General features: G+C 39.8%; 1 protein-coding gene across 2 annotated transcripts in view; it reads right to left on the bottom strand.

Moving 5' to 3' along the window:
* Nucleotides 1-26994, bottom strand: part of ltbp3 (latent transforming growth factor beta binding protein 3) — a 49319-nt gene that overhangs the window by 8615 nt on the left and 13710 nt on the right. For both annotated transcript variants that reach the window (XM_081365222.1, XM_081365223.1), the window contains exons 2-18: nt 19425-19573; nt 19099-19195; nt 17054-17220; nt 16828-16933; nt 15873-15959; nt 12576-12695; nt 12306-12458; nt 11659-11766; nt 11546-11559; nt 11363-11426; nt 11108-11194; nt 8760-8885; nt 3436-3561; nt 3205-3333; nt 1968-2087; nt 896-1018; nt 555-677 (exon numbers count right to left, since the gene is read on the bottom strand). In XM_081365222.1, coding sequence (XP_081221348.1) covers nt 555-677; nt 896-1018; nt 1968-2087; nt 3205-3333; nt 3436-3561; nt 8760-8885; nt 11108-11194; nt 11363-11426; nt 11546-11559; nt 11659-11766; nt 12306-12458; nt 12576-12695; nt 15873-15959; nt 16828-16933; nt 17054-17220; nt 19099-19195; nt 19425-19573 — 1899 coding nt within the window. The remainder of the gene's footprint in view (nt 1-554; nt 678-895; nt 1019-1967; nt 2088-3204; nt 3334-3435; nt 3562-8759; nt 8886-11107; nt 11195-11362; nt 11427-11545; nt 11560-11658; nt 11767-12305; nt 12459-12575; nt 12696-15872; nt 15960-16827; nt 16934-17053; nt 17221-19098; nt 19196-19424; nt 19574-26994) is intronic.

Below are 26994 nucleotides of genomic sequence, written 5' to 3'. Positions count from 1 at the left end.
CTTCCAGAAGACGCATGAAGATCTGTTTATTAACCACTAGAGCACCAAAAGTTACAGACTGCAGCTTTAACAATTGGTCAGTACTATGTGTCAGTCACGCTAAAAGCTGGAATAAACAGATTTGAACTGAACAGATTTAAAAACTCTAGGCATCATACAATTGCCAACTTTGTAATTTGTTTCAGAGAATGCACTAAACATCATGCACTAAACGACCGTGGATCGCACATTATCAGTCGTTCTGAACAGAACAAACAATGTGTTCTACAGTCCGCTCAAAATATCCAACATTTTTCAAATCCTCTGACTGGATAGAATCACATCGGAGTCTGTGCCCATCTGCGCAATTTTCTGTGAAATCTGTAAACTTTGCCCAAAATCTGCAGACTAATCGTCCGGAGTGCAAACGAGGCAAAAATCAGGACAAAAGTCATGTAGTGTATTTCACTCTTAATACAATCTGTACTTTTCTGTTTAAGTGTACAGATATTGCCGTCTTATGTGCTGTATTGAGTTTGTGTCTTGAAGTGTTGGATTAGTCATTATAAGCTGACCTTCGCAGTGGCTTCCCTCTTGTGTAGGCTGGTAACCAGAGTAACACTGGCAGCGGAATGATCCCTCAGTGTTAATGCAGTGACCATTAGCACACAGACGGTTATCCTGACATTCATTGATGTCTGTGGAGAGACAAACAGACGAATAACCTCCAATTACACATACACACATGCTTAAATCTCTCTTTATGTATTAACTAAAAAGTTTTGCACAGTATATTTATTCTCTTTAGAATGAACTTGTGCAGGACGTAATAAAATCTTATTTAAAATAATTTAGGGGCCATTCACACAGAAAGCGTCTTTCCATTGTTTAGTTTTGTTGGCTGTGTGCCACTGACCTCTGCAGCCTTTGCTGTCTGCCTCAGGCAGGAAGCCCTCATTACACAGACATCGATATGATCCTGCCAAGTTCTCACAACGGCCATTCAGACACACACCACGCTTCTGACACTCATCGACATCTGATAGAGAGAAAGACAGACATCTCTTGTAAGATTATGCTATTGTCAAATTTATTTGTCAAAAACACCCCACATTATCACCTTTCCTACTTGCTTCAGGTAGATAAACACGTCTATTGACTTGCACTGCTGTTCAAACGTAAGATTGTGCTGACCAAGGCTGCATTTATTTGCTCAAAAATACAGTAAAAAACTGTAATATAGTGTTAATATTATTACAATTTCAAATTATTCTTTTCTATTTGAATATATTTTAAATCGTAATTTATTCCTGTTATGGTAAAGCTGAATTTTCAGCATCATTACTCCAGTCATCAGTGTCACATGATCCTTCAGAAATCATTCTAATATGCTGATTTGATGCTCAAAAAACATTTATTATAATTCTAAATGTTGAAAACATTTTTGCTGCTTAATATTTTGTGGTATATTTTTCAGGATTATTTGATGAATAGAAAGTTCAAAAGAACAGCATTTATTTGAAACAGAAATCTTTTGTAACATATCTTTAATGTCACTTTTAATAAATTTAATGTGTCCTTGTGGAGTAACAAAATCTTACTAAATGGTAGTGTACATGGTTTTTCAATGGCCAATATCTAGAGAGGAATGTGGCTAATAGCAGAAACCATTCTGATAAAAATAATACTAGAAGTTAATGACATTAAATGACATGCACAAAAATGCTGAAAGTAACACATTTTACATAATGTTTATTCCGAATTCAATAAAACAAATGTTTGATCCATTGACAAATATTTTTTTGTTCTATTGAGGACACACACGGTAGTGCAAAGAGAGTTGTTTTGGATATTCGTGAAATGCCTGGAGCCTGTGTGAGAAGCTGATGTTAGTTGGAATGTCCTTAGCCATATGTTTCTGTGAATGCATGTGAGCTAAACTGTTCATGCATGGTTGCATGTGTGTTTATGTGTGTATGTCTTCTGACCGTAACACACTCCTCCCTGTGCTTGGTATCCAGGTTGGCAGGGTATACATTCATAGGATCCAACAGTATTCTCACACTGTTCATTAGGACAGATACTCGGGTCTGAACATTCATTAATGTCTGCATTAGAGAGACAGCAACAGTATAGAAAATAAGTTACAAACATTCACAGCCATTTAAAGGGGAAATGAAGCAGTCAATCAAGTTTACATGATTTACAAGATGGATTTCCACTATAATCAACAATTATATAAGAAACATGACAAATGTAAACATATAAAAGAAAAAAAAGAAAAACCGTTATATCTTTTGCTGCCAGGGCGCTGCCATTGTGTGCAGTATTCTAAAGTGTGACGTCACGGGGTTGGTTGGCTTTAATAAACCTGGCTGAATGTATTAATATCACGACGTCAAACTGTCTACACCACGGAGTTTTGACCGCAAACAACTAATGAAGTCTAACGTATGTTATATACAGCAGATGGACTCTGACACGGTGGGCATCGCATTACAACAGCCACCCGCTTTGCAACTTACCAACCCGCTCTTCGCCCAAAACCACCACCGGCTGTTCGACATAACAACGTAACTTACCACTGCTCGGTTCCCACGCCGTATCGGCTCAAATGCATATATTAATACATGCTAACTTACATGGTGTTGTTGACAAGAGACATGAATATGATGGCAGACATCGCGAACAATGTTTCCATGTGCAGTTTGTTAACATAACGTTAACGTTAGACGTCGTCTTTTTGTCTGGTACTAATAAACTCCACTAAAGTTAGCTAAACACTAAGTTAGTGTTAGCTAGTTCATGCTTACAGCTGTTAGCTAATAATGACTGTACCTTACGTTAGTTGTTCGCGGTCAAAACTCCGTGGTGTAGACAGTTTGACGTCGTGATATTAATACATTCAGCCAGGTTTATTAAAGCCAACCAACCCCGTGACGTCACACTTTAGAATACTGCACACAATGGCAGCGCCCTGGCAGCAAAAGATATAACGGTTTTTCTTTTTTTTTCTTTTATATGTTTACATTTGTCATGTTTCTTATATAATTGTTGATTAAAGAGGAAATCCATCTTGTAAATCATGTAAACTTGATTGACTGCTTCATTTCCCCTTTAATAAAAAAACAGAATAAACCATTTTGGGTGAACATGAACTCTTTATAGGCGTCTACTATTAACATTTGATTTGTGTCTATGCTCAGTAAAGGTTGGTGTCCTCACCTTCACAAAGAGGCTGTCTGCGGGATTTGCTCCGGAAGCCTTGCATACACCCACACTTATAGGAACCTGGCAAATTAGTGCAATACCCTCCAACGCCACAGATATCAGGCTCAGAGCACTCATTTATATCTGAAAAGATACATGCAAACAAGTGTTGGCCAACATCTGTACTGATTTGGTCATGTATAGAAGCTGTCCACTGTCTTTGAATAGCCGATGCTGGTCACTCACCAATACATTTGCGTTTCCCATTATGCATCACAAGTTCATAGCCATGCTGACAGTTGCATCTGTAGGAACCCACGGAGTTAATGCAGGTGCCTCTACCACATGGCTTCGAGTCACATTCATTTTCATCTATAGAGAGAGTGAGACCATTGTAAAAAGTTTGTTATTTTTAAATATACATTTTTTATGTAATACTGATAAAATATTTGCTATATTACACACAACCATTCAAAAGATTTCAATTTCTTTTGAACTTTCTATTCATCAAACAATCTTGTAAACATGTTTCACGGTTTCCACAAAAATATTAAGCAGCACAACTGTTTTAGACATTGATAATAATGAGTTCCTCTTCAGTCTGGCAGTGGACACCACGTCGAGACCGACGAATATGAATCTCACTAGAGTGGCCAATCTACTTCGAGTGAAACTAAATTCGATGCACAATGCACATTGGCGTGCAATCATTTGCATCAGCTGTTCAACAGTGCGGGTATATAATGAGCAGGAGGTGCGATTGCACCTCAGCTTTTTACTTCGATGCTGATATCTACAGAGTGTGAACGAGTTCTCAAGAGGATCTCTCGTGGCTGGTGTGCGCCATACAGTGTGGCAGTGGGGTAGATTTTCTCTCTCTATCTCTCTCTCTCTCTCTCTCTCTCTCTCTCTCTCTCTTTCTCTCTCTCTCTCTCTCTTGTTGCCTGTTAAAAAACTGAGCAAAACAAAGGGGCTTGTTTTCACAGCTGGTAAGGTGCGCCGTGAGAGCGCTGAAAGGCCGTTCTTACGGCTGGTAAGATCACCAGTGAGAGAGACAGCGCATGACAGGTGCACATTCCTGTCCGTGTCTGCTGCAACCGTTCCCCTGCGTGCTTCAGCACCAAGAGAGCAGTCCCCTAAAAGAGCTTACACGGGATGTCACTCTGCCTGTGTGTTTCTGGATGCGGTCGTTACCTGAGATCGCGGGATGGCCACGAGCGCTTCATTGCGTGTCTGGGCATTGAACACGCTGAGGCAGCGTTCGTGGATGAGTCATGTACCCATTGTGGAAAGATGACCATCTCGGAGCTACGGTCGAGACTCTCGTTCCTGCAAAGGGGCGGAGTCCCTGCGCCTCTGCCGTGATCTAACCCTCCACAGAGGGTTACTTCAGGCAGTGGTGTAGGTGACCTGAGGATTCGGGGAACCAACCCCCTAGGAACCCTCATCCCTCTCACGCTCCGCAGCCAGTAGAGCCGCCGACGGAACATGCTGGACCATCCATGAGGTGTGTACAAGTCATTTCCTCCGGCACTCCCCACAATGAACAGATGTCGATCGCTGCATTGGAGGGTGGGTCAGACTTCTCTGCGGATGACGATTCGGCGCTGCTGCCCTCTTTGGTTGTGGCAGCGGTGCCCGAGTCGGACCCAGAGATGATGGCATGCTTTCCTGGGTCGCCAACAGGATCGGGCTCGTGTGGAACCCTCCACCGTGTCCCAAGCCCTTGAGGCTGGATGATTGGTTTCTCGAGGTGGCGCGCGCTGGTTCTCAGCAACCTTCCCCTGTGCCTTTCTTCCCGGAAGTGCATGAGAAGCTCACTGGGGTGTGGACGGCACCTTTCACTGCTAGAAACCATCCCGGTGGCTCCTCCTCCTTCACCACCCTTGACGGCGGGGGAGCTAAGGGGTACACGCGTATCCCTCCAGTGGAGCGGGCCATTGCAATGCAGCTGTGCCCTGACTCAACTTGGCGCGGAGAGCCGTGTCTCCCTTCCTGGGCCTGTAAGTACTCGTCAGAGTTAACCGGCAAGGCTTACAAGGCCTGTGGGGAAGCCACCTCTGCCATACACGCTATGGCGTTGTTGCAGGTCCTTCAGTGCCTTGGCACGAGGGTGGTCATGATCCCCAAGTTGTTCAGGAACTTTGTGCCTTGACGGGCCTCGTGGTTCGTGTGGTCGGTGGGTCGTGCGATGTCCACTATGGTGGTCCAGGAACGGCATCTCTGGCTGTGTCTGGCTGACATGAGGGGGACCAACAAAGTCAGGTTCCTTAACTCCCCCCGTGTCCCAGAACGGCCTCTTCGGCAACGCGGTAGAGAACTCAGTTCTCGACGCGGCCCCTCAGTCTGCTCATCGCCGGGGGCGTCCTCCTGCATCTGCTCTCACTCCTGCGCCACAGCAGCCGCCTCCTTCCAAGCGGCGCCTAGGAACCAGTAGCAGACAGGCTGCCCCGCCCAACCAGGCCCCCGCCAAGAGGGGCAGAAAAGCCAGGGGTAAGTGGCCCTAGGACGGGCGACCCGGAGATGGATGGGACAGCTCTTCGGGAGATGGTGACCGCACCACTCCCTCCCCCGGAAGAGGGCTGGATGGTAAATCCTGTGTTTCCTTTTGTTTTTGTTCCGCCGCTGACGTCAAAACCAGCGGTACCCAAATTTTCAATAAAAGAGTAGTTTCTTCCATTTCGAGTCCGAATAGGGCCCGGAGAGCAGTGGGGGGAGAGAATCCTCTTCTATCTCCAGCGGGCAGCAGCGTGCAGTTCGAGAATGCAACCAAGCCTCCTCCTGCGCCTCCTGCCCCGTGGAACCATGTAAGTTTTGCACAGCACACTCAGACCCCGGTACGGGCCGCCTCCCAGAGAGAGCCTCCCGAGCCGTGTCCCTGGGTTCCACCTCGCTGCCCCACTGCTGGTACGCCTACGGTCCCTATGGTCTTGCTTGTACGGTCTCTGTGAGCCTGGTAAGCACTCCCCAGTCCATCTGGCTGGCTCATTCGGACCATCAGGCTCGGCTATGCAATTCAGTTCGCCCGGCGTCCCCCCAAGTTTCGGGCCATCCACTCCACTACAGTGAGAGCAGCCGATGTCCATGTCTTAAGAGCGGAGATCGCAGTCCTACTGGCGAAGGACGCGATAGAGCCGGTCCCTTCAGCCAATATGAGGTCAGGGCACTACAGTCCCTACTTCATTGTACGATAGGCGGTGGGTTACGACTGATCTTGGACCTGCAAGTTTTGAATTGGGAGTCTCCACAAGCCACCATTCAAAATGCTCACGCAGAGACGCATTTTCGAATGGATCCGTCCTCGAGATTGGTTTGCAGTGATCGACCTTAAGGACGCGTACTTTCATGTCTCGATGCTCCATCGGCACAGGCCGTTTCTGCGCTTTGCGTTCGAGGGTCGAACATATGAGTACAAGCTCCTGCCCTTCGGGCTGTCCCTGTCTCCCCGCGTCTTCACGAAAGTGAGAGAAAATGAGAGAACAGGACGTTCGCATCCTCAACTATCTTGACGACTGGCTCATACTAGCACACTCTCGAGATCAGTTATGCGAACACAGGGATCTCGTGCTCAGGCACCTCAGCCAGTTGGGTCTTCATGTCCCCGTGCAGAGGATCTCTTTTCTCGGTATGGAGTTGGATTCGGTCGCACAGACAGCGCACCTCACAGAGGAGCGTGCTCGGTCGATGCTGAACTGCCTGAATACGTTCAAAGGCAGGACAGCAGTCCCACTGAAATTCTTTCAGAGGCTCCTGGGGCATATGACAGCGGCAGTAGCGGTAACACCGCTCGGACTGCTCCATATGAGACCACTTCAGCACTGGCTGCACGGCCGAGTCCCGAGATGCGGGCAGGAGTGCCCTTGGAACAGGTGTCCAGGCACGCTGTGGTGTTCACAGATGCCTCTGCCACCGGCTGGGGTGCCACGTACAATGGGCATGCAGTGTCAGGGGTGTGGACGGGCCCCCAACTGCATTGGCACATCAACTGTCTCGAATTGCAAGGAGTACGTCTTGCTCTGAGCCACTTAAAAAGGCTGCTACAGGGCAGGGACGTGCTGGTCCGTACGGACAACACTGCTCCCTTCGCATGTCGCAACTCACCCGCCATCTCCTCCTGTAGAGTCAGAAGCATCTGAGGTCGCTTCAGGCCATGTATGTTCCCGGTGTGCTCAACCGTGTGACCGACAAGCTATCACGAGCTGTGCTCCCGGGAGAATGGCGACTCCACCCCCAGGCAGTTCAGCTGATCTGGAGAGAGTTCGAGGAGGCTCAGGTAGACCTGTTTGCCTCCTCAGAGACCTCACACTGCGAGCTGTTTTACTCCCTGACTGAGGGAACACTCAGCACGGACGCACTGGCACATAGCTGGCCCCGGGGTCTCTGCAAATATGCGTTTCCCCCAGTGAGCCTACTTGCACAGACCTTGTGCAAAGTCAGGGAGGACGAGGAGCAGGTCCTTCTGGTGGCTCCCTATTGGCCCACCCGGACCTGGTTCCCAGAACTCATTCTCCTTGTGACAGTCCCTCCCTGGCCCATTCCTCTGAGGAAGGACCTTCTGACTTGGGCACGGGGCACTCTATGGCACCCGCGTCTGGACCTCTGGAAACTCCATCTGTGGTCCCTGGATGGGACGCGTTTGATTGGTTCTAGGTGACTTACCCTCAGAGGTTATTATTATTATTATCCAACAATCTCACTGTATGGGTTATCACTGAACAACAGTGACATATATACTCTGTGTTAGCCCTCTCCTATCGTCTTTCCAGGCAAGAAGGGGCAAGACGCTTGCACATGGCGCTGGATTGGGTCAGCAGCTGTGGCCCTTTGGTAGGGATTCCTATTCGACTGAAGAGTAACGTCTAGGTTACATTTGGTAACCCTCATTCCCTGAAGGAGGGAACGGAGACACCACGTCCTGTCGCCACATCTGCTGCGGCCTGCTGGGGCAGCCAGCTTATCGGCTCAGCTCCTCAGCAAAAAACTGAAGTGCAATCGCACCTTCTGCTTATTATATTTATTATAGCCGCTGCGTGGCTGAATAGCTGATGCAAATGATTGTACGCCAATGTGCATTGGCTCGTTTAGTTTCACTCGAAATAGATTGGCCTCTCTAGCGAGATTCCTATTCGTCGGTCTCGACGTGGCGTCTCCGTTCCCTCCTTCAGGGAACGAGGTTTACCATATGTAACCTAGACTAAATGTTTCTTGAGCATCAAATCAGTATATTAGAATGATTTCTGAAGGATCATGTGACACTGAAGACTGGAATAATGATGCTGAATTCAGCTTTACCACCACAGGAATAAATCACTTTTTAAAATATATTAAAATAGAAAACAGTTATTTTAAATTGTAATAATATGACTGTTTTTACTGTATTTTTGGTCAAAGAAATACAGCCATTGGCGAGATTTCTTTTAAAATCATTAACAAATCTTACCAACTCTAAACTTTTGAACAGTAGAGTGTTATATTTTTATGCACTACAAATGCAGGCATTGAATTCAGAATACATAATCTGTGATTTCATTGGTTGTACAGTATGTGTGTATTTACATGTATATACTCACCAACACAACTCTTTCTCTGTGCATGTTGTCGGTATCCAGGGTAACAGTGGCACATGAAACCATTCTGTGTGTTCACACACTCTCCATGACCACATATATTCCTGTTCAGCTTGCATTCATCCATTGCTGTGATACCCAAACACAAAACACACCCATAATCGTGGGAGGAAAAAAAAAAACTTTTCCCATTAAAGGGGTCATGAACTGCATCGTTTTATTGTTTCATAATGTTTCCTGGGGTGCACTTATAATGTTAGTATGATTTTTACTGCAAGAATTGTCATAAGTTTGAAATGAAAGGCATTTTTCCTAGCCTGATTTTAGCCCTCTGATTTGAACGCCCTGTTTGAAGGGGCATGTCTACTGAGAGACTTCAGTGTAAATGCCCACTTCTATGACTGGCTAATAGCTTTGCATATGAAATATGTTATAGTATTAAAATTGTATTACATGTGGAACTCTATCGAAAACTTTTAGCACGTTTTTACTATTACTAACAGTGCAAACACAATGTAAATAAGAGATTGATAATTACCGGAGTTTTGGCGCAAGTTTGATTGACAGCTACAGCTATTGAAAACGGAGCGTTCTTTGATCGATTTCTATATATAATTCAATTAGTTTAAATTACAGATTATTTACACCCTACTAAGAAAAACAGTCTAAGAAGTTGACCGTTTAGTCACTGGTTTGATTTACTGACAGCCAGGACAAAGAAATCAAGCGTAGCGTCAGTTCTGGCAGGTCACGTTAGTCAAACTCGCGTCTACCTATAGGAATACGACGCCTATCACTGTATACATATACAGTATAAGCTCCTTCATCAGTATTATCAGCAGCTATGGCGTTTCTCAGGAGCTAATTACCCTCCTCCATCCCCAGTTCCCCCTCTCATCAGTCAGGATTTGGCATTCTGATTCCCCTTGAATCAGAATAAATTCTCGAATTATGTTGTATTTTAAAATCTTGAATTAATGATATCTGCAATACATTCATGTTGGTTCTGTTCTGTTTACCCTAAGGGGGGTTATTGCTGCTCTCCCTGCTCTTATCCATGCTAGGCTGCATGGATGCGCAGGGAGTTCTTGCCCAGAACAGATCCATACCGCCAATCCAAACTGTATGCTAATTGTCAATCGTATTAGACGATAGTGGTCCTGACATCTGACTGTAGCTACATGAATCATTACATCAGAAATCACTGGTCACAGATCAGGCATTAGAATGAACAGGGTTACTTGCATGTTGTGACAATACTGTCGATTCTATATCATAAAAGTCTGCGCAGAGTTTGCGGACTGATTTACCAAAGAATCCAGTGAAATGTACCGAATACGAATAAATTATGTTCAATTGAGACAAAAACATTATTGAAAAATTAATAACCACAATCCTAGCATTAGGATCCTTTGGAAGGTAATGTTATTTTATTACAGTGAGTGACCCTATGCTCTTCTCTCTTCCTCATCTCACTAACGCTAATGGGTTCTAAGTGATCGGTCTAAGAGGCGGTCTTTCAAAACTCTATTATGTCATAAAGAGCCACAGTCCAGGGCGAGTCGTTCGCTGGGCCTGGTAACAATAAAAGCTGATTTTGGACTAACAAGGAAGTTTTGACTTCTTATATGTCAAACCCTCAAGGAAAATTTTATTTCTCAGTTCATGACCCCTATAACCAAAACGAACTTTGCATGAACCAATATTGTGTCTATAGGCTTGTTTATGATGAGCAAAATCTGCGCAGAACCGATCACCGGTTAGAAATGTGTCCGAGTGCGGTCCACCTTGCTCTGATGTCATGTTGACGGATGTCAAAAAACCCTTGCGATCGTAAGGCGGATGTGTCGGATTCTGCAGTCGAGATTCCCTCCACCGACTGCGCTGATCAGAAGCATGATGGGAAACGACTTGCTGACGACACAGCTTAATGCTCATTGGTTTAAACAACCGTGATGTATTGTTCTCTTTTAAACTGTTTGATTTTAAAATCTCTGATCTCATGTTTTTATGTGTATAAATTATGTGTGAGTATTCCCAAACTCTCTGACAGTGTGATCTCTATAAGGGTTATTTGATTGTTGTCATATATTGATATAAAAGCAACAGAACTTAAATTATATCCAGTTTATTATCAACACCATGCACAAGCGTGAATCCCGGGAATCCTGCGATATCCGCCTTTGATCTCGCAGGTGTCTGATCAACTACGAGAAGAGAGATCTGTCCGACTTGCCTGCACTTTTTTCACTCCTCCCCTCACTGCAGCCGCCTACTCTCACATACATTTCAAGCGAGGCAAGGCGCATCTCAAACAAGCCTGTTAACTGACAAGTTGTCATGGAACTCACGTGAGACCTGCGTCTGGGCCACCTCTAGTGAGTCACTCTCAGGAGGCAGCAGGACTATGGGAGGAGTTGTCGGCTTGGCCACAATGACTGAAGAGATGGAAGCAGAAATAGAGAGGTAGGTAGAGAAAAAATTGTGAGTAATTGTGGATACCATATTTACGCAAAGCAACTGAATGTAAACTAAACATTTTGTGTTGCTATTTGTCATGCTTTACCAGTCAAGCAACAGAGAAACACATGCTTTCTAAAGTGTACCTAGGTGCCCATGCGTGCTGATTGGTGAGAGCTGCATGGGTGTGGTCGTCTGAATGGGGACTTCCTGTTGACATGAGGGCAAAATCAATTAAGTGAAGTGTCTATAGTTGATCTGACTTTTTAATATTTCATTCAAAGATGACTTTTAATTTCAGCACTTTTGACAGAAAACCAGAATCTTACCGGAGGCTTGACCTCTGGAACACAAACAAAGATACAATAAATAATCTGTTAATAAAATCACAGCAATCAAGTTTATGGAAGCTTTATTTAAGAATTGATTCAAATGCCTATACCAGTGTCAGGATTAATGATACTGGTCAGGAAGGGCTGAATGGACAGAGTGCCATGATAGGTCAGGAAAGACATCCCCTTCCCCGCTGGACAGATCTTATTAAAGGAAGCTAGAGAGACAGAGCGAGTGAGAAGGAAGCATTAGAGAGCGAGAAAGACCAAAGATTAATTTGTCAAACCTTCTTTAAATATACAAAAATATTTACACAACAGGATCGACCAAAATTCTGAATAAATGAGCAATGAGTTGAATTCAACTGCCACATAAGGAAGTTGAATTGAAATGAAAAGCAGAGATATTTACTGAACTGAAATTCTAAGAAATTCAACACAGTTGAATTCTGAGAAATAGTGTTCCTCCACCCTGGTCAACAAAAGTTAGTTTGTTAAATATGATTAAATATATAAACTACTACTAAGTATAAATGTCAATAGGTGGCATGTTAAACAATTCTTACTGGCCTAAAAATATTCAAACAGTTTCAAATACTTTCCCCAGAACTTTCAAACAAGACTTTTTGAAAAGTTTTTTTTACAGTTCATGTTAATTCTATTGCTTTTATTCAAATTTGAATTGCATTTCTGCATCCTGTTTGCTACTATTAAATTCTGAATAACGCGCACATCCCCTCTCACAAGGCACACTCACCTGTCCCATCTTGTGGGCACCTCTCACAGTTGCTTCCCCATGCTTTACCCACAGTGCAACAGCATATCTCCTGGGAAAGGCGTGTTGGAAGAGCGTGCTCACATTTCCCTGCTTCCGTAACCATACGATAACAGAGCCCCTGCTCAACTGTTGCTGTTGATGGTAGGAGAGTAAAAAGATCTTAATGATGGTTTGCTGGCTATATAATGCTTGTTGGCCATACAGTATATGTGAGTTATGTGCGAGTTTGCACATGTATTAATGTCTTACCTATGCAGCGTGTCCTTTCTGTCAGTACATAACCAGGTTTGCAGGTGCAGCGGAAACTTCCCTGTGTGTTTAAACATTCTCCATGCTGACACAGCCCCTGCATCATACATTCATTTATGTCTAAGACAGAGAAAGGAAGAGACCACAAGAGAACAACAAATGAATCATTAGTATTTGTTATAAGTTTGTAAAAATATGAATAAAAAAAAAAAACTTACAATGGCCAAAAGACTCTCCTTCAAAGAGTGCAAATTCAATTCAGGTAAACCAACCGAGACATTTCATGTAAAAGAGAAAGCACTCAAGTATCTTTTTCTTGTAAATCATGTAATGCTATACACTGACTTTTCTATAAAAGAATTTATACTGCCAATGATGTCAAAAACCTATTTGGTTATTCTTTGGACCAGAACTTTACATATAGTGTTCTCATGCATTCAGTCTTGGCAGCTAAAGTGTGTAGCTCTCTGTTTATCTGGATTACACTGAAGCTGAATAATATCTACGGGTATTTTCATACTCATCTGAAACATTAAAGCAAATGCTTGTTTTATCTGATAATACCTAAAAAGTATGCAGTTTGTTCATCATATGCAGAAGTGGTGCAATTTAACTGCTGTTCAACTTAATCCTAAATTTCTATATATTGTTCAATTTTCTCTGATCACATTGTTAACCTTTCATTTCTCCTGATAAATTGTGGGACTCTTTTTCTGATTTTCTGCTTTATGGTCTTTTCTGCTCACAGATCTATTAACATATCTCAACTATGATAGCAAAGTAGCTTTTCAGATAAAATACGTTCTATTGGACACAATATCTGTGATGATGAACTGAAGGAAGGTTGCTTTTCTATCGACCAATGTTTCTCGCAATACAGTTTTGAGTGTAAATCACTTCACTATATAAAGAGGAAATTCAATTACGAGCATGGAACGTCGTAGTTACATGGTCAATTAGTAAGTCATGAGATTACCAAAAAGTAGCGTTAAATTATGTAACTGGTAAGTCGTGTGTTGGCTGGGAAGGATTTGCATTAAGGTATCTTGTTCATTCTATTCATCAGGACTCAGGAGTAGTTTCCATGTGTTTCATTAACAGTTGATGTTAGTATTGTGTATTTACCATGGTAACTGTAGTTTTTGTAACTGGCTACGTTTACATGCACAACTTTTGTTTCAATCGGACTAAATTCATTCCGATTGATGAATCTGAATGTAGTGTTTACATGAACACTAAACATGTGATCGGGTTGATGTGCGCGTTTATGTCACAAGCTTCAAATCGGAACAGACTTTTGACATGTGCACACTGCACGAATATACTGAGTCTCCCACTGTTTGCGCATAATAACATTATCCTACATTGGTTTTTTATTTGTTTTAAACAGCAGACTTAATATTTATCCATTTCTGGTCATAATTTGGAGTAAATGAGCATATGAACTGTTGTGCTGTGCTGCTTATATTTATTACGTGTCGTCTGTGGATGAGAATCCGAAACAAGGACTGGTGGGACGTTGTCCTGCTCCACTTCACAGACGCAGTAAAAGGAGAATTCTCCTTTATATGACACTTTATTCAACAGGAAGAACAGCTTGCTCCGCGCGTTATACGTCATTACGCTATTTCAACGTCATTGCACATGTGCAGTCCTTTCAATTTCGGTTTTCAATCCGATCAAGTATTTACATGTCCTCTCGATCGGATTAGAAAAAGAATAAACTAACTCTTTCAATCGGATCGAAATTTAATTCGGATCGAGCTCAATCGGATCGATTAAGGTGTTTACATGGGGCTTTTCAGTCTAATTGAGCCGTCAATCCGATTACTAACGGATTATTTGGTTGCATGTAAACGTAGCCACTTTAACCTAAAGGACCAGTTTATGTTATTTTCTATATTATTTGATGACTGTGGTACGTAGCTCAAACCAATTAACTTTATTGTATTAACAAAAACTAGCTTGGGACTGCATTACATTAGGCTATACTGTTTATTCATCAGTGTTAGTGATATTCTTATAATTTATAAGTATATGTATGGTAAGTAAAGTTAATTTAAGTAAAGTGCTTGTGCGTGTGTCAACCATTTTGAGAAATAAATTTGCTTGGTTTAAATTGCTAAAAATTTGGGTCGTGACTTAATGTCCATAGGAAAACGTGGATCCCATGGACGAACCAGTTGAGAACCACTGCTATAGACATCCTTGTTTGAATCTGATAAATGTTTTCATTGAGAAGGGCACATACAATATATCAGAGATCTGAAGCATCTGCTTGCACTAAAACCTGACAGATGTTGTTAAGACATTTTGCTGGTGTACAAATTATTTGCTTGCCTCATCCCAACCAATGAAATCATAAATTAAGCTTATCACTAAATTATCTGATATTTTATGTTCTTTGTGCCATTATTCTGAAGCTGAAATTATTCAGGTCTATATACCATGGTAATCCAAACTGTCTCCTAACTGGCAGAAAGTCATTGACTTCTGTATCTCTCTCCTGTTCTGGAATAGATATCAGGACTACCCTACACTCACTCGCATTTCTAGGATAAAACCCTTTTTGGCACAGCAACTTCAATTTCTGTAACAGACTAAATGCAGATGCTACTGTAAGTGATTAGGAGCTGCTAACATATGACGCCTCTTCCATAGATGTGGCTTTAAATACATGATCTGAATTTATATTATAACAATTATTATTAATAATATTTTATTATTTATATTAAGATAATAACTAGATAATGTTACTAAACAGCTCCAAAGTTTTGTCTAGCATGATTTTGAATTGATTTTAAGGTTTCTATGGCCCAATGAATTTTGTTGGCCCAAATGGTAGTTATCACAAACTCCCCTTACTTCACATCAGTTTCATCCTCTGTAATTTTTTCACATTTAAACTGATGGATATTTCAGTGATTTTTATTGTGGATGCCAAGAATTATTGTATGCCAAGAAGGTATTTATGAACTGTCTTAGCTTTAAGTTTAATTTGATCATTTTAATTTGAATCTTATGTCTAAAATAAAAATAAAACCCTTCTGTCATGTGACCTTAAACCAGTTGGACTTAAAATTAAATATCAAACACACAAAATAAAAACCATTGGTCTGATTATCCAGCAAACAGAAGTATAAACTATTTTTCTGCACGTGGCTGACTGTTTGGCAGCTGTCTTGTTTGAGTTCATGTAATGCTTATGGATGTGTACATTTGTTTTTGACAACCAACATACCTACAATTTGTAAAACCTATACAACACACACAATTCAGCAAGTACACACAGATTACCTTGGCAGTGAGTGCTGTTGAGTCTCTTGTATCCCTGAGGGCATGTGGAGCCAAAGTCCTCTACTATAGTGTGGTGTTTCCCTGCATCTGAATGAAAAAAATCCAGAGAATTACTTTTCATTTACTAAAGCATCTGTACGAGCTGTTTTGTTTGATTGATTAAGCCAGAGCATAACAATGAAACATCAAACCAATACGGGAAATTTAAAACAAAGCTAAATATAAATGAAAGTGGCAGAAAGTGTTGAGAGAATTGATGAAAGAAGTGTCTGTGAGGGGATTTCATTTAAAGTTTGAGAAGAAACTGGTAGCATGGTGTGCTGTGTGTGATGTGGTTCACTTCTGTGTGTGTGAAAAAGAGAGAAAAGGGCTGCAGTGGGAACATTTCTCTGAAGCTGATATTTTCTCTTCTGTATAAGAACATGTGAGAACAGAGACAGAGTGGCTTTCCAGAAAGGCTTTTGCCAAAGCCAACATTTTTTCATTCTTTTTTCCATCCTTCACTTTTGTCTCCTTTTACTGCAAAGGGTGTGTCATAGGAAAATATGGTGATGTTGCTGAGGCACGAAGACACTCGCAGACATTCACACACACTCCAACACAAACACTAACACACATCCGCTGACACACAGATGCGTTCACCAGGCCAGGATCACCGTCTGAGCTCTGAGACATCAAATGGGTTACAAAGAGAAGAATTTTTTTGAGCTAGAATTTTTCTTCTAGCCTATTTTGAAACGTAACTCCAAGACTGCAATGTTACATTCTCACTCATGAAACTATGACAGGTTGAATTAAAAAAACTAAAGCAGTGGGATGGTGAGATGAACTTTTTTTAAAAGAATGGGGAATGGGAAGGGGTTGTTTTTGGCTTGTAACACTCTTTGATCTTAGGCAGAGACAGCAAAATGCAACTCCCAAAGAAAGCAATGTCATATAATAGAAAAGAACTTACAAGGTAGTAAAGGGCATTTGTAACATTTATTTTGGCCCCAGGAATTACCCACACTGCCACAGCAGTCTTCCTGATTGGTCAGACCAGGGAGAGGGTTACTACTACACTACAAAAAGAGAAAGAATGAGAATTAAAGTGGTTGTTTTTATTATTTACAAAAATAAATAATAATAATTCAAGGGCAAATCAGATTTTCTGTATCATCTCATCTACTTCTGTCACTCACAGCCTGTTTGGGTGTGGTTTCCTGGAAGCACCTCCCCTTGGGCTTATGTGTCTGTGGAGGGAGGCGGGTCACAGTCTTAGTACCGTGAGGCTTGTTCTCCGATTGGTCAAGAGGATGAATGACAACTGAAGTGTCTGGCGCGTGAACAACACGGACATTGACCTGCACTGGAAAGATGAATAAAAATTAAGCAATAAGGGGGTTATCCAGATCCAGTTATTCATTATTAAACAACTTCTTAATAATAATGAAGTGTAGAAAGCATTAAGCATGCACTGAAAAAAACAAACAAGTACATTTCAAAAATGGAATCAAGTAAACTATACCTATCTAAGTTAAGTGAAAGTAACAAAGAAAATAAGTCATTTTAACTTGGCTAGTAAAAGATTGAGAAATATCCATTTAATTGAGGTTTCCTTTACAATACATTTCACTCAAACAATATAACATTGAATTTATCCACACTTTTAAAGTATATGCTTAACTTAGAATCATAAGTAATTAATACAATAGATATTGTGTGAGACACCATATACACATCAGATTGTATGTGTTATGTGATTTTATGTGTGTGAACGCAGAGACATCACTTGGTAGACAATTGATACTTTGCAGTCACGTGATATCTGGCGGGCAACAAACGCGGTTAGTGCATCCAATCGCACAACAACTATCTGGCATGTCGTGTACACCTCAAAACACCAACTTTTGTATATTAAAACTGGCAACGTCCTGGCAAGATCCTTGATTAGTTTACTGGTTTTCGTTGCTAGAGAATGACGTTCTTGCCCGCCAGCCAGTACTACTGACGTCACGTGCAAAGTATCAATACACAATGACGGTAACATTTGATGGATCGTATTTGTGTTTGAATGTGTCATTTTGAGTAGAAAATGAACTCCAAATGTCACAAAATGGCGAGTTACTAATCCTAACAACAAAAGCAATGATAAAACAGTGTACATACAGCAGGAAAACAGTGAAAAATCAACATCATTAACTATTCAAGGCCTGGTGCATGATGGGAACACCAGTATCAGAAAAGCTGAGTACTTTTACTTAATTTTATAACGTTGATATTTACGCTTTAATTTCTACATGCTTGAATTGAGAACTAATATATAATTCACTTAGTTTTTTTAATTCTTGCCTGAACTAACTTTTTCATGTAAATCACAGTTTTTTTCTTTAGTATTTACTTCACCAAAAAATATTTTTTATCAGTGTGAATATATTATTTGATATCACAAATTCTAATACAAAAAAAAATTTTAGTATTATTTATATACTATTGATGAGTATTTATTAATATTTTGAATTTTAGTTTTCAGTTTTTAATTTAATTTAATAATTTGGGTCAATGTGTAAGCTAGATGTATGCTTTTATAATAAATTGTCTGTCTATCTATGTCTTGTCTGTGTATGATTTGCAAAAATGAAAACTGCTGCTTCTGTGTAGATGAGAGAATCAAAGTGCGCGTTGTGCACGCTACATTGATTATGGCCAAGCATGCGCCCTTAAAATAGCATACTAATGTTATTCATGCGCAACGCACCACTGACTTTAAACTATTTTTTCCTGGTTAGTGGCGCAATTGTTTTCTAAACCTGCAAAATAGCATGAAGGAACGTTTGCGCCGGAACACGCCTCCTCTTTGCACTGAACCGCCCTGGGGAGCGCAAGTGTATTTCCTAACTTACAGACGTGCATCTGTGGAGGGAAAAGTCCACTTTGCGCGGGTGCAAAATAGGAATGATACATGCGAGGATGTACAAAGTCAATTGCGCTGGGTGCAAGATAGGGCCCCTAGACTAAACAGACCTAGATGACATGTGATCATGTTTCCCTGTGCATATGCCAGACTAACCATCCCATATTGAGCTACAGATGCAAAGAATGTTATAGAACGAGCTTTAGTCAATTATTATTTCTGCATTAAATAAAATATTCTCACACCAGATTTACACACACATACATGAATGTATGCGAATGAGACCACAGTTCAGTTCAAATGGAAAGTGAAAATGTCCTGTGCACCAATTACCTTCAGAAGAGTGATGTCCAGTGCCTTGCAGAGTGAACACAGAGTGTGTCTGTGTCATCTGCTGCCGCCCACCTGTGCCGCCTGGCTCTGACAGACTCTGGGAGATTCATTTATTCTCAGTCAATTATTATTCTAAAAACATCAGGATCTAACAAAACTTTTAACGGTCACAAGACACATTCAGTATATTCTTTCTATCACGACTGGCTCTGCCCCATCAGTTCGTTTCGAATCAAGATGGCAACTGAAAAAAACAGTATTTGATTTTTCTAAGGGTGCATTTACAGATAAGTCAGTGGAGCAAGTGGTGTAAAGGAGATGGGCACCTGCAAGGTGTAGACAGGCTGCTTGTTGCCTCGAGAAGCTTGAGTCCGAAGTGGGAATTGGCAGAGGCGTCCGGTGAAGCCTGGTGGACAGAGACAGTGTGTGCGGGTACTGCACACTCCTCCATTCATACAGGTGAGAGGACACACCACTGCAAACACACACAGACTACAGATTAGGCATGCCACATATTTATATAGTATTATTATGAACTATCATATGGTTGATATATTATTGTACTGTATATCATATAGTTGATATATAAATTAACGATATGATATAGCCTAAATCAAACTTTTTTACACACTTGTATATATAGATAAGAGCCTATGAGAGATATCATGGACTGAGATTAAAATAATGAAACATGCTGCAAAAGTTAAAAATAGCACAGACTAATTATTTATGCTTTTGCAAACTGTATTTTATTATTTTTCACTGTCACAAAAGCATAAGACCTGATTTAAACATGTATTCAGACTATGTACTTTATATTGTTGTGCGTCAGACTGTGGTTTGGTTACAGTGCTCTTATGTGGTCTTAAAAATCAAGCCAGGCTTAACCAGATTATTCTGGAACACTGGCACAAGTAACATCATTATTTAATACCAGCTCATGGTGGTTTCGGAGGGGAAAATCCAGTTTCTGATTCGTATTCTGTTCTGTTCTATGAAGAACTACTCTTTAAATTAATCATCAGTATACTGGGTAACAGTTGAATGAAAGGTAGAGGATGACAAATAAAACATTCCATTATAAAATCATAACATAAGGGACAGTTATGACAGCAAGCCTAAAAAAGCAGATATGTCATGCACAGAGGACCAAAAGTTAGGACCCAAAGTTATGGATTTCCCAAATTTACAATTAGGAAAAAAGTAAACCATATGATATGTAAAATAAAAAAGTGTAAAATGAAAATCCAAGTTGTAACTGAGTGTAGTACTACATCAATGCAAAGCAATGATTTTTTAATCTGTTAACTGTCAAGGTCTGGGTATTAAGACACATGGTGCCAGTGGAGTAAAGCGTCTGTGTATGCATGTGACCATGAGCCTGGGCAGATTGGGGGAACACGATTACAACCTCATTTGAACTTTTTAGCTGGCTCAATTTTTGTGATATCAACTGGAAATTTGGAACACAACTTGGTCAGACATATGGCGTTGCTTTTCTACCAAATTGGTCTGTTTAGTTTTATAGTAAACTAACTTCTATGACTTTTTTACACTTTCATTGTATTAAGTGCTTCACTTTCGAGTCTGTTCTTTAAAAAGAGACCAACCTGTATTCCATAGCATTCATGTATTACAACCATTTAAGTTCAGATCTAAAAAATGCTGGGTTGTTTCAATCCATGTTTGGGTCAAATGTGACCCTGCATCACAAAACCAGTCACAAGTCGCACGGGTATATTTGTGGCAATAGCCAACAATACACTGTATGGGTCAAAATTATCGATTTGTCTTTTATGCCAAAAATCATTAGGATATTAAATAAAGATCGTGTTCCATGAAGATATTTGGTAAATTTCCTACCGTAAATGTATAAAACATTTGTTTTTGTGAGTGAATGCAGCACAATCGCGAGCATAACTGGACAACTTTAAAGGCGATTTTCTCAATGTTTAGATTTTTTTGCACCCTCAGATTCACGATTTTCAAATAGTTGTATCTCAGCCAAATATTGAAATCATTCTTTGATCACAAATATGGACAAAACGAACCGTTGGTTTAAATTTAATACAATTTTAAAGTGATATGCTCAAAAAGGTAGGTGACAGTTAACAGGTTAAAGGAGTAGTTCACTTTAAAATGAAATTTACTCACCCTCAAGCCATTGAAGTAAATGAATCTGTAACACTTTACAATAAGGTCTCATTTGTTAACATTAGTTAATGTATTAACTAACATGAAGTAACCATGCGCAATACATTTGTTACTGTATTTGTTCATCTTTGTTACCGTTAGTTAATAAAAATACAGTCATTGTTTTTCATGTTAGTTCACACTGCATTAACAAATATTAACAAAAACAGCTTTTGATTTTAATAATGTATTAGTACATGTTGAAATTAACATTAACAAAGATTAATAAATGTTGTAGAAGTGCAGTTCATTATTATTCATGTCAACTAATGTAGTTAACTAATGAAACCTTATTGCAAAGTGTTACCAATAAATCAGCAAAATTGGAATATATACAAACAATAATTATCCTATAATTATAAAAACAAAATCCTAAATCACAGATGCAGATTTAGACTTCTAGCCCATAATCAACAAGAATTTATTTTTAAACATATTATTGAAACATCAAATTCCTATTTTGAGATATAGACAAACAAAAATGAATCAAAAAAGCATTTTGTTTCAAGAAAAACAAGCCATGGTAGAGCCAACAAACATGAAGTCAGTAGACTGCAAATATCTTAAAAAAAAAAAAAAAAAATCAGATTCTTGATTCCAGACAAGCAGGGGACACTCTGAGTCTGAGGAGCACAAAGGCATATGATCAGGCTGGCAGTAGCAGACTGCGGCTCGCCTTCTCCCGTAGCTTGATGAGGACAACACACGGAAACAATTACAGCTGGTGGGAGTCTGTCTGCGTGCGTATGATAACCACCTACACACGCTCACGCTGATTCAAGCTCGCACAGCACCGCCATTCTTACTCTAGGTTCAAATAGTATACTAAATAAATGACTTTATGAGAATGTGCTTATGAGACAAACACTTAAAGAAAAAACAAGCCATATGACAGACATCAACAAACAACCAGTTTCTATAAAACAAAAATGACCTTAAAAGCAGAAAAAATGACCTTTCATCCTTGATTCATTACTTTCTATCTTTCTAATGGCCAGTAATCATAGCAGAGATATTGAATGTACTGTAAAGTGCCATTCTGTCTGTCTGCATCTGTACCGTGAAGCTTTAATGCCTTAAAGCTTTAATGTGGGTATATATATATATGGTGTGTATATACTGTGATTTTTTAATGTAGAAGCTTGTGTTTTTGCCCATGATGTGCATATGTATTCATAGGTTTATGTAGGCTTGTGTGTGTGTGAACTTTTCTGTGTGTGTGGGAATGTTTCAGTGTGTCTGTGCTTGCTGAGTTAATTGCAGTTCTCCAGACAGACAGAGGTTTCAAAAATACAGCTTTAGACTTCACTACACCACTAATTCACACACATACATGTGACTTTTCCCAGCAGCATTTAGCTCTCAGGGCATGCAATGCTTTTCTATCTTGTCCTCATACCCAGAATTTAGCTTTTTCCCTTTATAAAAGATTTACTGTAATCCCAGAAGGGCCAGAACACTGACAAAAACTCTAGAAACCTTACAACATAATATGTGCTTATGATTTCTGAGGAATGTCAAATACTTTCTTACTCTTTGTCTGCGCCAACGAGAATGGTAATGGATTTAACAGACCCAATATGAGAGAGAGAGAGAGTGTGTGTGTGTGTGTGTGTGTGTGTGTGTGTGTGTGTGTGTGTGTGTGTGTGTGTGTGTGTGTGTGTGTGTGTGTGTGTGTGTGTGTGTGTGTGTGTGTGTGTGTGTGTGTGTGTGTGTGTGTGTGTGTGTGTGTGTGTGTGTGTGTGTGTGTGTGTGTGTGTAGATGGGTGGGGCGTATATAATGTGTGATGATTTTCATCAGGGGTGTGTCTGCTGTGCTCGTCTAATCCACTGCCAGTCTGAAAATCACTATGTATTTACAGAAAGAAGCTGAAAGCTTCATTCCAGCTTCCTCACACCTCAACATAAAGAGCAGGCAACTGAATCCATAAACTTACCACATCAGTGGATAAATCATCTTCACACACCAGGGCCTGTAAATGCTTTAATCTGAGACATAAAGGAAAAATAACCTTAGATTAAATGATTCTTAAAAGATCTTTGAACATCAGTTCAATTCATATTTTAATTTCTTTTCTGGTCATCACACTACTAGTAAACTCTTGGTTTTATGTAAGATAAATATATTGTGGATGTAAGTCAAACTACTCTATAAAACTAGTGTACATCACATGACAGTGGGTTACTTCAGCCTCAGTCAAATACCAGGTAAAAGCTCCTTTAAAAAAAGCAACCTGTGCCAAATCAAAATTACATATGAGATGTCTTTCATCTGTAAATTCTCCCAGACGGCAATATGATTAGAGAGCAAACTAAGACTTTTGCTTTCAATCTGTCATCTAGGTAAAACACAAAAAAGTATCTAACTATCTTAACAATGTCTCAGACTGTGCTCAGATTTATCAAGATACCAAAGTCTTAAATCAAAAGTCAGAGGTTTCATTATGAACTCAAACATTTCTTATCAGAGGTATGCAATACAGTACTTATATTGCCCCTTATTCTTATTGTATGTCAATAAAGCCCCTTTCACACAGAGATTCCGGAAAATACACAGATAATGTGTCCCGGGATTTGTCCCGGGATCGTTTGGTTTTGTTAATTCACACTGCCAGTGATTTTCCGGAATCTGTGAGTGCGTTCACATACATCCCGTAAAGACACGTGACGTCAGGATGTGTTGTGGAAAGGCCAGTCTAATGGTATGTTCAAGTCTTCCTGGGAAGTCCGTTCTTATGAGGTGGGAAGTCGTGTTTATGACAGCATGTGTGTTCAAGTCACTTTCGTCGGAGTAAGAATGCGGAGTGATTTCTTTTAATTAATTACACAAAAATACAGCAAGTTTCTTAAACTCTAGTTCTATAAATTGAAGAACAAAGAAATGTGTATTCCACCATGTTTCTCACTGACGCCCCCAACTTGTAAGGATCGGGGCTTAAAGAAAATCCTATTACGTAAATCGTATTTACGACATTGTGGTGGCATTCATGTGCGCTCAACTCGCAAATACGATCTTTGTGAGATGACTTGAATGCACCATAATATTCCGCTACCGCTCTTTCCATTGTAGTCGTGCACTTGGTGGATTTCTTAACGCGGCGTCTTAAGTTTACTATGATCTGTGTTTGCGTTCACACAGAAGGCACTCTAGCAATTTTACGGCAATTTCCCGGGATCAACACGCTGTGTGAACGGGGCTATAAATTACCTAGGACATTCAAAAGTTTGAGGCTGTTAAGATTTGTTTTTAAAAGGTTTTTAAAGTTTCTTATGCTCATAACGGCTGCATTTATTTGATCAAAAATATTTTTACAATATAAAATAACTGTCTTCTATTTTTTAGATATTTTAAAATGTAATTTGGTGATGGCAAAGCTGGATTTTCAGAATCATTAACTCAGTCTTCAGTGTCTCAAGATCCATCAGATATCAAAAAATTGTTCTGGTTAATAATTTTTTGTTTAAAAAGAACAACATTTATTTAAAATATATATAATTTTTGTAACAATGTAAAAACAATGTTTATGGTCTCTTTTGATCAATTTGTGTCCTTGCTGAATAAAAGCATATTTTTTCATTAAAACGTTTTTTGAATGGTATACTGTAAAATGTTTTCCTGCTATTTACTTCAAAAAAATATGGTAACAATCTAACACATAATATTTTTGAGTAGTTAAGGCTTTTTAACTACTTTAACTTCTGTAAGTATTTTTTACTCTAAAAATTGTGTGAATTCAAATGAAGGGAAATGACCTGTTTAAATTTGGTTTTGAGTTATATTGTATTATTAAAACACTGCATACTGTTAGCACAACAACAAACTTGTTACTGCACTATCATTAGCAAAGTTAATGCTCAATGAACAAAGCAACATGATTCAACATATTTAAACATGCAGTTATTCACAACCTAACCATAAGCCCTACTCTTCTGCACAATGGTAACGATTAAAACTTCAACATATTATAACTCTTTCAAATTTCAAACATAACTGAACATTAAACATTAACAGATGTTTCCCTTTACTCAAAAACACATTTAATAACGCTTAATTTCAATATTTACTCTCCATTTCCAGCCATGTGCAAAGCATGCTGGGAACTAACAATGGTGTCTCTAAATAAAATCGCATAATTGAGGTAATTCTCTTAAAATAAATAGTTAGCCTTTTTCCCTAAATTTTATCAGCTTTATCAGTTGTTCCTCAATTCAAGCCTCAAAATTGTGTATGTTTCCTTTAAAAAATTAGGAAAAAGTATCTATTGGTTTTATTAGTGAAATATTCTCAATATTTTCACTAAAACACTGAACCACAATTTTCTTAATAAAATATACACAATATTTTTAATTATCACCTTAAATTACAAGACTCATGATTAATTTTTTTACAGTGTAGGCTATGTGTGCAAGTCAACCCAAAGAAGCCAAACTTTGGCTCATTATTATTTAATATTCATCAAACTATAATTCATCAGATATAGGCTATAATTAGATAAGATAAGAAAATATTCTGTTCAGTGTTTACAAAACTACATATTAAACACCATCATGTTATGTTAGACACTGAGTTTTTGTAAGACAAAGAAGCATTTTTCTGATTTCAAGGTCTTTGTTAATAAAGTTTCTTATTAAATTTAGAGACAAGCATCAAACAAACTTTAAAACTGTTAGCACAATGTTGTTGTCAGTCATTTCTGTTCCCCAGTGTAGACTCTCATTCTGTCTGTTACTGTTTATTTCATCTTATGCTCAATAAATATATATAACTCAAATAATTTACCTTTCGCAAGCAGAGGTATGAAGAAATTTATGTGCTCTGACTTTTCTCTGAACCACATACACACACACACATTGTGTTTTAATGTTTTATGGGGACTTTTCAGTGGTTTTTATACTGTACAAACTGTATATTATATCCCCTTACACTAACCCTACCCCTAAACCTACCCATTACAAAAAACTTCTGCCTTGTTTCATTTCCAAAAAACATCACTTAGTATGATTTATAAGCTGTCCTCATGGGGACCAAAAAGTGTCCCCACAAGGACAAGGATTATGGATAATGTCATCTTTGGGGACACACACACACGCACACACACAGTTCACTCACAGAGAAACACACGGTTAATAATTTCTTAGAACACACAAAGCTTTTAAATTAGTTTTAAAGTATTGGCCATAAACTATTTTCCAAAACAAAGGAAACAACTAGGAATATAATAATTTTTCAGACAGAGGTTTGGAAGGTCAGAGAGAATGAAAAAATAAATGAATAGCGAAATGAGTAAATGACAGATAGTGGTAAAGCAAAAAATTTGACTGTTTAAAACATTCAAACGTGTTTTAGGTGCCAAGTGTGAGCCGTTTTCCTAGTGGCTGAGCAGGAACTAGACCACTGAGTGCGTGTGTGTGTGTGTGTGTGTGTGTGAGTGTGAGTGTGAGTGTGAGTGTGAGTGTGAGAGTGAGTGTGAGAGAGAGAGAGAGAGAGAGAGAGAGAGAGAGAGAGAGAGAGAGAGAGAGAGAGAGAGAGAGAGAGAGAGAGAGAGAGAGAGAGAGAGAGAGAGAGAGAGAGAGAGAGTGCATGAGAGTCATGAGTGCAGTGGTACAGTCCCAGTGCCATTGGTACTGTGGTGAAGAAGCAAAGAAATGTTCACATTCCTCAGATACCCTGGCTTAAAGGCCAGCAAGCTCAGACACATACGT

The sequence above is a fragment of the Scardinius erythrophthalmus genome, assembly GCF_964197995.2.
Source record: "Scardinius erythrophthalmus genome assembly, chromosome: 5".
Classification (NCBI taxonomy): Eukaryota; Metazoa; Chordata; class Actinopteri; order Cypriniformes; family Leuciscidae; genus Scardinius; species Scardinius erythrophthalmus.
The sequence above is the reverse complement of the archived record's forward strand: the minus strand, read 5'-3'. Positions and strand labels throughout refer to the sequence as shown.